Source organism: Verticillium alfalfae, genomic scaffold (assembly GCF_000150825.1).
Source record: "Verticillium alfalfae VaMs.102 supercont1.1 genomic scaffold, whole genome shotgun sequence".
NCBI lineage: Eukaryota > Fungi > Ascomycota > Sordariomycetes > Glomerellales > Plectosphaerellaceae > Verticillium > Verticillium alfalfae.
Genome location: NW_003315038.1, coordinates 2,132,747 through 2,145,213, shown reverse-complemented (window position 1 = coordinate 2,145,213; position 12,467 = coordinate 2,132,747). Strand labels below are relative to the sequence as shown.

The 12,467-nt window shown below is 53.9% G+C and overlaps 6 protein-coding genes across 6 annotated transcripts in view; 1 reads left to right on the top strand and 5 right to left on the bottom strand.

Annotated features, from left to right (window-relative positions):
- Window positions 1-389, bottom strand: part of VDBG_00658 (outer mitochondrial membrane protein porin) — a gene marked incomplete at both ends in the record, with an annotated part of 1,400 nt that extends 1,011 nt beyond the window's left edge. Inside the window, 2 exons of the mRNA XM_003008930.1 lie at window positions 71-193; window positions 345-389. Coding sequence (XP_003008976.1) covers window positions 71-193; window positions 345-389 — 168 coding nt within the window. The remainder of the gene's footprint in view (window positions 1-70; window positions 194-344) is intronic.
- Window positions 390-1,378: 989 nt separating this feature from the next.
- On the bottom strand, window positions 1,379-3,736 carry VDBG_00657 (asparagine synthetase; the record flags this gene model as incomplete). The annotated part of the gene is made up of 9 exons (XM_003008929.1): window positions 1,379-1,418; window positions 1,497-1,885; window positions 1,967-2,977; window positions 3,048-3,196; window positions 3,272-3,307; window positions 3,360-3,386; window positions 3,446-3,471; window positions 3,530-3,580; window positions 3,711-3,736. 9 exons carry the CDS (start codon window positions 3,734-3,736, stop codon window positions 1,379-1,381), a joined length of 1,755 nt encoding a protein of 584 aa, XP_003008975.1.
- A 2,318-nt stretch (window positions 3,737-6,054) lies between these two features.
- On the bottom strand, window positions 6,055-7,254 carry VDBG_00656 (SUMO-conjugating enzyme ubc9; the record flags this gene model as incomplete). Its single annotated transcript, XM_003008928.1, has 4 exons — window positions 6,055-6,574; window positions 6,643-6,666; window positions 6,729-6,889; window positions 6,944-7,254. The coding sequence occupies 4 exons, from the start codon at window positions 6,976-6,978 to the stop codon at window positions 6,321-6,323; spliced, it is 474 nt and encodes a 157-aa protein (XP_003008974.1).
- Window positions 7,255-7,880: 626 nt separating this feature from the next.
- On the top strand, window positions 7,881-9,096 carry VDBG_00655 (Pex19 family protein; the record flags this gene model as incomplete). Its single annotated transcript, XM_003008927.1, has 4 exons — window positions 7,881-8,073; window positions 8,127-8,353; window positions 8,386-8,946; window positions 8,998-9,096. 4 exons carry the CDS (start codon window positions 7,881-7,883, stop codon window positions 9,094-9,096), a joined length of 1,080 nt encoding a protein of 359 aa, XP_003008973.1.
- Window positions 9,097-9,303: 207 nt separating this feature from the next.
- On the bottom strand, window positions 9,304-10,070 carry VDBG_00654 (conserved hypothetical protein; the record flags this gene model as incomplete). The annotated part of the gene is made up of 2 exons (XM_003008926.1): window positions 9,304-9,672; window positions 9,768-10,070. 2 exons carry the CDS (start codon window positions 10,068-10,070, stop codon window positions 9,304-9,306), a joined length of 672 nt encoding a protein of 223 aa, XP_003008972.1.
- A 411-nt stretch (window positions 10,071-10,481) lies between these two features.
- Window positions 10,482-12,279, bottom strand: VDBG_00653 (conserved hypothetical protein; the record flags this gene model as incomplete). Its single annotated transcript, XM_003008925.1, has 3 exons — window positions 10,482-10,949; window positions 11,188-11,605; window positions 12,032-12,279. 3 exons carry the CDS (start codon window positions 12,277-12,279, stop codon window positions 10,482-10,484), a joined length of 1,134 nt encoding a protein of 377 aa, XP_003008971.1.
- Window positions 12,280-12,467: the final 188 nt, after the last annotated feature.

The following is a 12,467-nucleotide window of genomic DNA, read 5'->3' as shown; positions in this document are numbered from 1 at the left end:
GGTCAGCCGATGATCGTGCCATGATTTTCGTGTTGCTCGGGAATATGGAGACAGGGAGAGCGCGACTTACAGCGCCAGCGGTGGCCTTCTCGTGAGAAGTCTTGCCGGTGACCTTGAAAGCAACGTTGTTGGGGGTGTTGCTCTTGACCTCGAGGGTGGCGGCAGAGAGGTGGTAGAAATCCTTGTTGAGGAGCTACACCGAGGTGGTTAGCCGTTGGCATCGAGCTGATGATGGCGAGCAAGCTCTGGAAAGGGTGCATGCGGCGCGCACGGGTGGGATCAAACGAATCCCACCCAGATGCGCGAAGCTTCCCGAACCATCAGGCTAGGCATGCGAGACATACATCGTTGCTCGCCTTGGCGATGTCGGCAAAGTTGGGGACAGACATGATGAAGGCGGAGGAGAGGAAGAGCTTCGGGATGAAAGGTATGATGAGGATGTGAGGTTCTCGTGGGGAATGGGAATGCGATGATGGTTGTCCTTTTCAGGAGGAGAGCCGAAGGAGTCAATCTAGGGGATTGGGGGAACGACTCAGGAAAATTGTTTGGGACGTGTCGATTGGCTGACGGGCAATCCCGGCTGAACTCGGTCCGGGATATGTGACCAAGAGAAACAGCTATGCCAGAATGAGACGTGTGTAGCTCCACGTGGGGGGTGGCAGCGTATGGTTGATTGGTTACTTGGAAGCTTGGGTGCAGGTGATGCAATGCGAAGGGTCGATGAGTCCTCCCAAGTAACGATGTTGGGGATCTACCCTGTGGCAGGCTTGCGTTGATGCAAATGCGCTTTGGGGCCTGAGAACGAAGGATTCAGAAAGCCACCCTATATCTAGTGCTTGGTGGTGTAAGTCGGCCGGGAAGTGGAAGAGTGATGCACGTAGGCAGCAGGCGACACGGGCACGGGGCCTCGAAACGTTACCGTGTCAGTTGGCAGCAGCGTCCACCTGCCTCCTTCACCATTTGTTCCAAATCTGCAAGACCAATGCACTCTTCGTGCCTGGTCTGACCTGCCAGGAACACCTCCTGCCACCAGGACCCCTGCCTACCCTGTCACCTGTCGCTCTTGCATCAAGCATCATTAAAGTCAGGGTGTCACTGAACCTGACCCCACACCATCAACGTCCTTGCGAGCGTCACACAAGGGAGCAAGCTTGTCATCACCACCTCGCGCCAGTCAGATTCATCCAGGTCATTCTATCAACCAAGGTATCTAGGCCGCCGGTCTTCGTATTTTTGTCCAAACCCACAAAGATCTTTGGCGGCACAAGCGCCTCTAAAAGCCTGAAACCCCGATGCAAAATCTACCCCTCCAGCCTGCTACCTAGGTAGGGTAGGCTAGGGTCTACCCCTCCTCGCCCTCCGACCCAAAATTGCACGCTCATGCAGTCTCGTACTTTTGCTCGTGGATGGCAATAGCTCTGTCATGCAACGCGTTAGTACAGTGGTCCTTCTTATGCATCATTTTTGCTCCTCGCCGCAGACTTGTTGAGACTCACCTTCCGCTGGGGTCGGTCTGCTTGGACCAGGTAGGGGTCCACCTCACGACTGTCGACGCGCACGACGCGGGGAAGTGTTCGTCGAACATGGTGCGGTACCAGTACGCCTCCTTGGAGTCGGGAATATCGTTGCCCCACTCGGGCTTGGGGTTCTTCATCATCTCGTCCGTCACGTGTTTCTCGGCGTTGTCCTTGAGCGCGTCGATCCACCCGTATCCAACACCATCGGAGAACTGCTCCTTCTGCCTCCAGAGAATCTTCTCGGGCAGGTAAGGCTCCGCGCTGGGGTCGTCCGAGGTGTCAAACGCCTTGCGGACAATATACTTCTCGAGCCTCTCCTTGGTGATCATCTTCTCCTGAGGGTCGATGTTCATGGCAACCTCAAGGAACTGCGTCACATGTCAGCATGTACTCATTCAGTGTATCGTCAGAAACGGGAGGAGGAGGAAATCCCGCTGAGGCCTACTCACCTCCTTGTCCAGGAAGGGCACGCGAGCCTCCAGACCCCACGCCGACGTCGACTTGTTGGCGCGCAGGCAGTCAGAAAGGTGCAGGTTCTTGACGCGGCGAACCGTCTCCTCGTGGAGCGCCTTCTTGTCCGGGGCGCCGTGGAAGTAAAGGTAACCGCCAAACTCCTCGTCGCTGCCCTCACCACTGAGCACCATCTTGATACCCATGGCCTTGATCTTGCGCGACAGCAGGTACATGGGGGTAGAGGCGCGGATAGTGGTGACGTCGTACGACTCGAGGTGGTAGATGACATCGGAGAGGGCGTTGAGGCCGTCCTCAATGGTGAAGGTCATAACATGGTGCTTGGTGCCAAGGAACTTGGCCACCTCGAGGGCGGCCTTGTTGTCGGGCGAGCCGGGGAGACCGATGGAGAAGGAGTTGAGTTGAGGAAGGTAGGTGACAGTCGACAGCTCATCCTCGTCGTCGATACCAACGAGACCCTCGCCCACGTCGGGGTTCTCAGACTTGGCAGCCTCAGCCTTGGCGGCGGCCCTGTTGCTGGCCTCCAGCGCCAGCTTCTGCAGGCGCAGGTTCTCCCTCTGGGCAATCGAAGCCACGAGACTGGAGTCGAGGCCACCAGACAGCAGAACACCGTAGGGGACCTCGGCCATGAGTCGTTTCCTGACAGACTTCTCGAGGGTCTCGCGCAGGAGCTTGAGGTCGAGAGGCTTCTCGGGAACGCGCTCGCCATCCCACCAGGTAGGCTCAAAGTATCTCGTCGTCTTGCCGGTCTTGGAGTCGTAAATGTGTCCAGGAGGGAAGGCCTCGATCTTGTCGCAGACGGGGTGCAGGGACTTCAGCTCAGAGGCGAAGTACACAGTCTCGGGCTGCTTGGAGTTCCAGCCCTGGTAGAAGGTGGTGATGCCGATGGGGTCACGGGCGGCAACTGTCCGGTCCTGCTCCTTGTCGTAGAGGACAAACGAGAACATGCCGTCGAGGTGCTTCGGCGCGTCGAGGCCATACTCCATATACTGTTCCCAGTCAGATTAGACATGTCTGGTCCCGACGCCTGGGAAGCAGGGATGCGTGCGCATGACTCACCAGCGGGATAATAACCTCGCAGTCCGAGGTGGTCTTGAAGTGGTATGAGTGCTTGAGGTGCTTGCGGATGAGGCGGTGGTTGTAGATCTCGCCGTTGACAGCAAGGACAATGTTCTCGTCGGTGCTCGTCAGGGGCTGGGCGCCGGACTCTGTTGTTCACGTTTAGCCCTTGGAAGGATTCATGGAGAAGAGTTGCGACGCGCACGCCGCCCATGTCGACTCACCGACGCCGACAATGCAGAGACGCTCATGGCACAGGACTGGTCACGATTGTCAGCAATTTTTCCAGCCGGGGCTCGGCAACAAGCTTACTCGTGTTGTTGGCGATGATGCTTCCGCCTGTCACATGGTCAGTCAAGATGCTCGAGGATTTCCACTCTTTAGTAGCCAAATCTTACTCCAATCGGGGCCACGGTGCCTGACACTGCGAGGAAAACAGTCAATTGAACGTCGAGAGAAGGGGATAACGGAGGGTCACATACGCCTTGGCAAGCTTCAAGGCTGTGGGCTTGAATTTCTCAACGTCGGGGTGACTGGAGGTGGGAGTCAGAGTCAGCTCGATTGTGGTGGTTGTGGATGGCGGGGTCCTCGATTGCCCCTCGATTCCGCAGCCGGCACATGCGCCGCCGCGTGGTGCAGCGCAGGAGCGCAGGAAAAACTCACCGGTGGCACGCAAAGATACCGCACATGATGGCGACTGTGTGGAAAAAAAGAGCTACGGTCGAGGGTATCTCTGGTAAAGAAGCAAGCAGGAGTTGGGGATGGGGAGAAGTGTGTGTCTGGTGGCTCAGTAGGCCCAAACTTTTTTATTTCCAGGAGGCGAGGCGCGACTAAAAGGTGGGATGGGCTTGGGCGAGAGGTTATGACTCTTCCTCCTCGTTCCAATGGACGCCGCCCCGAGCCAGCCCGTTTTTCTGCGACCGTGTTCTCCATTGTGAATGCTAATGCCAGAATCACACTAGGCTCGACCTCGTTTTGCCTTGCGCACTTCACCTCATTCCTTGGTCGGTGAAGGCTCTCAAACAGGCACCTTTTCTTCTTCTGCCTGCTGATAACTGCCCGCGATTGTCCACGGGGCGCAAAGATCAACCCCAACCAAGTTTAGTTGGTGAAGCTCCCCGATCTCGGCCGTTGCATTCATTGGCACGTCGTTGAATTTCCCTCGCTACCTGCTCCGTATTACCTAAAACGGCCTACGATAAGGGACCAGCCCGCCGGTGTCACCTGTGCCGAGGCCACCCTTGAGTTCGATTGGAGTCTGGCTACCAGGAGCCCAGATGCATCCGAGCAGCGCTGCTTGTAGACTGGATTCCTGAGTCTAGTGCTGTGGTGTGAATTGTATGACTCCAACTGATAACTCTCGCAGCATTGCCTCTGGTACACTGTACAGGACGAGAAACCTCTGTCAGGCGGTGATGATTTGATGGACGTTGCTGGGCCCCGTCTCCTGGCCGCCGGACAGCAGTGCAGGGTTTCCGGCATGGCCTATTCTTTCACAGTCCATATTCCAATAGCTGGCTGCGGGGGCCATCTACGCTGCCTTGGCCTCATCCGTGGGCATTCAAGGTCACCTGCAACAATTCCAACGAGCACTTGACGAACGTCCGCACAATCAAGGCAACAATGGTAGACGTGTCAGAAACCTTCATAGCTTCCATTTCGCGAACTCTCTTCTCAGCTCAGGTTACCTGTGTCCTCTGGGGTCACTGCCTTCTCAATGTCCACGGCGTACCCTCCATTGTCAGTGTGAGTGATCTTGATTGTACGTGGGATTTCCAGATCATCGGCTGAAACGCACCAGTCAATTGACTTTGTCGTTCCAAACGACAGTGCAGGGACTGCAGAGCATGCTCTAGCTCGGTCGGACGACCTGGTGCATTGTTCAAACCCGGAGGTCTGCCACACAAGCTCCAAAGACAGGAGGACACCACCCCCAGTAATTCATTTCCATATCAGAACTTCCGATATTACGGTAGGAATTTATCTACAGTCCGACACTCTTTGGTTCATGCCACCACTTCGAGAGTCTCTACCATGTCCGTCGATACTCGAGCCCCACTCGTCATACATACTTGCGTCCGATCAGCAAAGCCTTCCGCCGTGGCGACCAGGTCGGGGTTTCGGGTTCTTCAAGTCGGGTGAAGTTCCAATTATCGTACCAAAGTCTCATATTCTACTTGAAGCCTTTCTACGTCTGTACGCCCGGGACGCGGGGCAACGCATCGGTGGATTTGCCCTGCCCATGATTGGATACATGGAAATGTACGTTGATGACGATGGATTCTTGGATGCAGGACTGCTTCCAGAGCCACTGCAGAAGTTCTACAGAGAATTACGAGAGGGAAAGAAGCCGGTTCGTCAATGGATGAAGGAGTTGAAGGCGGCTCTTGGGGTACCTTTCCAGGATTCAGAGGACGACAGCGACTGAACCTTGTTGTCTGATGCGTCACTGCAGAATTACGCCTGGATACTCACATCCCAAGACCTTGTCTTGCGAAAGCTTCCCTCTAGCCCTGGGCCAGTGTGATGTACGTAAGAGATTTTCGTCAGATTACCAGTCCACGGAAGCAGTCCGCCAAGATACAAATCGACTACCAGTCTTCAGGCACTACGAGGTTTGTATTTTTTTCTTTGCAGTCTACCTGTATCGTACCTCGGCCTGCACTGAGAGGATCCAATGTAAGTATCCTACTCAAGAAAGATCTGAGCAAGAGCAATAAGAACGCTGACCCCGGTTAGTGCGTCATGCTCGTCAAGCTAAGACCCAGAACATGGCGTCGATTCAGACTGGCGCCTCGAGACGACAGAAACCCCTGGTTACTTCGGCTTGGCAATCTGAAGAGCAGGGTGCGAGAATGACTCAACGCCTTCTGATGACATCGACGAAATAGCACGCTCATAGCTGGCGGAGAAGATGAAGCTCGTTCACAGTGGAGTTGGAGTCGTGTACAAACATCTTTAACCGCTTGGCTCTTGCAGCCTGTATTGAACGACGTCTCTACTCGCCGAAAGGCGACAATTAAACAAATTTTGCGTTATCATCATCACGAGGCAGGTTATCAGAATGTCTTGCCACTCTGGCAGCAATGTCTGTATTGGCCGACTCAGGCTGCCGTTCCGCCCTGTAGCAGCAATCTCTGGATGCCCCAAGCAACGTAAAGCAAAGTCAACCCGATATTCCCTCCAACTCCGTTCCCTATGGCATGATGATCGTATCAACGTTCGTAGTCGTCGCCCCAGTGTCACTCCAACTTCCTCCAGAGACGATCCCGATCAGGGAGCTGGGTTCTCCCTGACAACCCTCCGGATTCTCTTCTCGTATTCACTCTTGTCCTTCTTGAAGAGACTATACGCTTCAGCCTGGGCTGGCGATTCCGGGTTGGGAGTATTCAGCAGCTCCTGGATGCCGAGTAGGATCTGCTTAACAGTGATCGCGGGCTTCCAAGCCTCCTCCTCGTTGAGGATCGATAAACAAACAGTTCCGGAGGGGTAGACGTTGGGATGGAAAAGCGGAGGAACGAACTTGCCTGTGATATCATGTCAGTCAAAGCACGAAAACACTGAAAGCACCCGCTATGTATTTGAGGGGACCTACACTTCGGCGGTTTCGTAGGGTACTCTATAGAGATGACGGTCAGCATAATCCGTGGCAAACAAGTCACCCATCGGGAAGCAACGCACCATCAGGGAACGTGATGGTCAGCTTGAATAGACCCTTCTCCCACATTGTCTTCTCTTTTCCGGGGATACCGCAGTCCCACACCTTCAGATCAAGCGTGCCATTTGGTGTGCGAGCTGGCCTTGCGTAGAAGCCGAAGGGGTGGTCCTTTCGCCACGCCTTTCTGTACACGCGTCAGCAGGCTGTCAAGTCGAAAACCTGGTCTGTAGAAACATACCTCTCCTCCTGGAGCCTGTTCTGGCAAAGCGCCATCTCGTGCTAGTTACTGGGATTCTCTCGGCAAAAGTCTGACGCGGTTCGCGATCAGGATCCCTTGACAGCCTGGTCTGGCGCAAGCGTACGTGGTCGTCGGATTATGAAGAAATGGCGCTCAAGCTTTGCGTCAAGAGAGAGGAAGACAAAGCAAGTCTTCAACAATCAGAGATCTGAAAGCCTGGAGGTTTGATGGCGGGTGGTGCGCTTTGCCAGTCGCAAGGCGGCAACTGTGAGAGTCAACGGCAAATGGCGGGCAGCGGCAGGCGGTGTGTTGACTTAGGTATCTAAATTCTGGCAGAAAATGCTCTTATCGCCGAGAGCTGCTCCTCTAGTTTGATAAGCAGCAGTCTGTGCCCAACTGATGACAGTCTCAACGATTGGATCTGTACGAGAGGAAGTCTACAATATACGTTGGTACCCACTGGCAGCAGCAATTGGTTCATATATAATGACAGAGACCGTGCCTGCACAAGTTATCTTGGCGGCACGAGCAGCCAGCAGTTTTCGCCAGGTGTTTGTACATTGTGGTGCGAAGCATCTAGAGCGCTGCCAACACTTTACCAGTTGTTCCAGCCGTCAGGTGCTGGGAGAGCGGGGTCACTGCCCCGCCCCCACCAAGCTGGATGAGGTGCACTGAGAACTAGGTACTGCACCAATATGGACCACTTTCTCTCACCTCGGCTTGCGCTTTCATATGCTGCGGCTTCTTTCGGTTCCAGACACGAATTCCACAGGCCAAGTTCACCTTCAACGAACCTCACTCGCGTTTATGACAGGGCCTCGTCATTATTCCGCATCCATCGCTTGTTTTTGCTGGCCGCTTAATTCTTCAGTCACCGGAACTTGCGCGCCTTCCACACATTTCGTACACTGTCATCTGGCGTCCTTTCTGCCCTCACATGCTTGTCGTGAAAACCGGCACCAAAAATCATATTTACAGTAGCGGTCACGGCAAGATGAGCGATACCGGTGCTGCCAAGGCACCTGACGTGGAAGCAAAGTCTGCTGCTGCTACAGTTGAGGACAAGAGGCCTGAGCTTCCTGTGGAGGATGTCCCTGATCCGGATGAGGATGACCTCGATGATCTGGATGGTATGACACCAAAGAGTTTGTTAAATGTGAGATCAGAGACTCACGGACTCCAGATATGCTCGAAGAATTCTCCAAAAAGCCTGCTGGACAAAGCACCTCTGGGCCGGCATCTGGGCCAGCGCCCGGGGCCGAGAAAGCTGGAGGCAACTCCGGCCCTGACACATCGGACAAGTCCCTAGAAGACATGTTTGGAGATGAAGAATTTGCGAAACAGCTACAGGCCGGCATGTCTGATCTCCTAGGTGAGCTAGAGAAGAACGCAAGTCTCCCGATTCTCGGTGTGGCCTGAAAATCTTGCTAAAGTGCTCACAGCCGGAGATGCAAACTCAGTTTGATGATATGTTCAAGTCGATGGCCGCCGCGACCGCCCAGGATGCCACAAGTGAAGAAGCGCGACCTGGCGCTTCGTCTGGACCTGCGCAACCAGGCGCTTCGGCGGATGCTCAAGCTGCGGACGCCTCATTCCAGGAAACCATTCGACGAACGATGGAGCGAATGCAGGCCTCGGGTGATTCAGCGACGGCGGCGGCAGCTGACTCGTCTTCAGACGACTTCCTCGCCGAGCTCATGAAGCAGATGGGCGAAGGCGGAGGTCCCGATGGTGCCGGTGGTGAAGAGGATTTCTCCAAAATGCTAATGGGCATGATGGAGCAGCTGACGAACAAAGAAATCCTGTACGAGCCGATGAAGGAACTTCATGACAAGTTCCCGGGATGGATGGAGAAGAACAAGGACAAGACACCGGCGGAGGATCTCAAGCGCTACCAGGAACAACAGGTGATCGTCAAGGAGATCGTGGCCAAGTTTGAGCAGCCCACGTATTCGGACTCGACTCCTGCGGATAGGGAGTACATTGTTCAGAGAATGCAGAAGGTCAGTGGTGCCTCTGATGAGCGCAATTCTTCGTCACTGACAAAGCTACAGATGCAAGACGCAGGTTCGCCGCCGTCAGATCTGGTAGGGGATATGGCATCAGCCCAGGAGGCTTTCGGAGCACCGGACGAGAGCTGCAACCCTCAATAAAAGGGTAATTACACTTCAACATTGACATATGTACCCGATGACGAAAATGAGGATGCACGACCAGAGTGCCTCAAAGTACGTTTTCGCATCATTTCCTGAACTCCATGCCAGACATCTCCGGTTTCCTCCCCCAAACGCCGAATAAATGGTATCCCGTTACGCCCAACCCAAAGAGCATGACCCAAATCAACGAGAACTTCGCGTGTATCACGACATATCCATCTGCTCTGAGAAGTCCTGCTGTGATACCAGGTCCATGAAGATTGCATCGTAGTCTTCATCATCGGACATGCTGTGAGCGTCTGCGCTGGAGGTCGAGGCAGCCTGCTGATCGATGGTGGGTTCGTGGTACGCCATGACAAGCGCATCCAATTCGCTCTGTTCTTGCATAGCCATTTCGTCGACCATCATATCATCGATGTTTTCGGGTGGCTGCTGGATTTCTGACGCTGCTTCCTCTTGCAACAGCAGCTCAGCCGCGTGCTCGATGTCCGCTTTAGAGAACACGGCATCGCTCTCGAGTCGCTTTGCGAGAACAAGCTCCCGCATCTGCTTATCCCAGCTTGATTTGAGAAGCTGCGCGCCATCAATTAGCCTCTATTCATCCAAGGCATCCAAGGCAAGGCCGAGGTCGCAGGTTGGCCGCAATAGGCGAATAGGGGTGAACTTACAATTCCTTCCATGTCCCTTCGCTCGTAATTACGCTCATCAGCACGCTGGCGGACGTTCTGTAAGAACAGCTTTCGCCTGCTCTCTTGAGCTTCTTCACGACGACGGACTGCTGGATTCGGCTTGGTCTGTCGCGACGCGTATTTGAACTTGGAGGATGATGCTTGAATTGGCGACGATTGTGTTTGACGGTTCGAAAAGTCCAGAGTAGTACGTCTTGTCGGTGAAGCGGGGGAGGCCGCACGAATGGGAGAAGAGGAGAGAGGCGAGGAGATGGAAGGTCGATGGCTATGGGTCCACGGCATGTTGTTGGTAGCGTCAAATGCTGTGGGAAGAACTGGGTCTGGGCGAGAGGAAACATAAATAAACGAGCAGGAGTGTCTTTTTGGGAACTCCGGAGAGGCCAGGGAGAAAAACAGAAAGCCGAGAATAAAGTGTAGATGTCGTTGTTTCGGAGGGGCAAAGTGGCCCCGTTCCCAGGCAGGTAGATACCCACTTTAGAAACGCCACCCTGAGTCGCGGTCCGACGCGGCGCGTCAAGACGTGGGGCATCCAAGACACGCCGAGATGCACATAATGAAGTACTTCCATAATATGGATATATGCATATCGCCATTCCAACAGCGACGTGAACGCAACCTCTGTCATTTTCATGCAAACTGAGCTGTCCTTGCGCCAGCTATTTGTTGAGCTCCGAGCGGCTAGGTCACGCATTATTAGATCTTATCGACACCCCAGGCTCCCAGGACGCTTGCCCCTTCTGTAGAGACCTTTTGACCTTCCAGCTTGTTCACCCTCTTCACCAGAAGCCCCACGCAGACAGGGCCACCGATTGTGCAGAGTACGATAGCCCATGTGATGACCAAGAACAGTTCTGACGGTTGCCCTTCATGAGGCTGTCGCCCAAGCACACCGTTGCTCTCTGCTAGTGCCGAGATCAAGAAGCCAATCTCACCCCTCGCCACCATAGCGAAAGCCATGATGCAAGCAGGATACAATGACACAGGCATCTTCGGATCCGGGCTGGCGTTATGCGGAAGCGAGGGAACAGGCTGCGATGCTGGATTCATTGACTCCAAGGGCACATCCTCAGTACGATCCTGCGGGGGACAGGATGCCGCCTCTGCCTTCCGAGCCAGAGGTGTTCCCTCACAGAGAGCTACAGGGCTGAGCTTTGTGTTCCTCTGTTGACCAACAATTGAAAGCCTTCTGAAAAACTGCAGCAAACCCTGAAGCGGACTCATGTATGAGATGAGCCAAAGTCCGCAGGCTAATTTGCCCACAACCATGAGTAATGAGTAGACTACTCCGCGCCAGACGATAGGTCGAGAGAACATTTTACTGACAGGAATCGAAAAGCCAATGGAAGCCTGGTAGGTGAGCGTTGAGGATAGCACCCTTGGGAAGAGTTTGAGAACTTACGAAGAATAACGGTTTCAGGATCTGATTGACAGTCTTCTCGAAGAACCTTTGATAGACAATCATTCCTGAAGGCGAGGACGAACTTTGAGCTCGATCGGCAGAAGCACCTTCGGCATCACTTCGTGGTTGGTTCTCATTCGCAGTAACCCTACCTTGGCTGACAATAGACGGACGAGATGTTTGACGAGCAGCCGGGTGGGGAACTTCAGAATCCCACCAGCTGATTGATGCTCCGGCGATGTAGGCAGCAAAGAGCCCGGACGTACCAGCATAAGTTCCTCCGACGACTAATGCAAGAAGGATCGTCGTGTGGAGAACAAATGCTGTCTTTAGGGAAATAGAGAGGCGGTCCAAGCGACCACCTCGGTATCTTTCTCTTGCCAGATTGACCTGCAAGGTAAGCGGCAGAACGACATATCTACAGATTAAAGGGCTTGCGATAGCAAATGCGAGTGACACACAGACGGGCCGTATGACATTGACTATGTCGAAAGATGGGCTCCCAAGATTTGAGATGACTTGAACCATGATTAAACCGACAACATCGTCCATCATGGCTGCGGATGTTAATACGACCCCAAGACGCGTGGAAGAAAGTCCACTTGTTCCCAAGATGGTGAATGTGGTCCCTAGACTTGTCGAACACAATGCGGCACCAGCTGCGAATGCCTGCAATGATGATGTGCCCATCATGGGCAAAAGGAAGAATGACAGCCCCATGGGAACGGCAATGCCAGTGGCTGCTACTCCCACTGATAAGAATAAATTGGCTTTCAAAGGTTTGAATGAGGTTGCAAGCCCTCCTGAATCGAGTCAGCGACATCCGCGAACCCTGCTGACAAACTCCCCACCTTCGTAGACAATCAACAAGAGCCCAATGTAGCCAAGCTGCATAGCAGCATTCTCGAGGTCTCTCTCTAGCCATTGGAATCCAGGCGTGCCCCAGGCGATACCGAGAAGAACCTGGCCAATGAGGCCGCAGTAAACGATACGGTCCAGCGCATAATTGATTATGTTAAGGAGAAGCAAGAAACTGCAAAGGGTCACGATGGTCGTGATGTATGGTTCGTGGTAGGCGAGTGCATATTCCATGTTGACAACTGGACATAACTCCACCAAATGAGAAAAACTATATGGAATAGACGTGCTGGCTTGATCACGTTGGTAATATGTGTAAGAAGTGGCGATTGGAGATGTTTGGGATTGTATAGTTAAGATATATGGTGGAACAGCGCCCATCGAAATCCGCGTGTGAGCATGGCTGGTTCATGGTGGAGGCC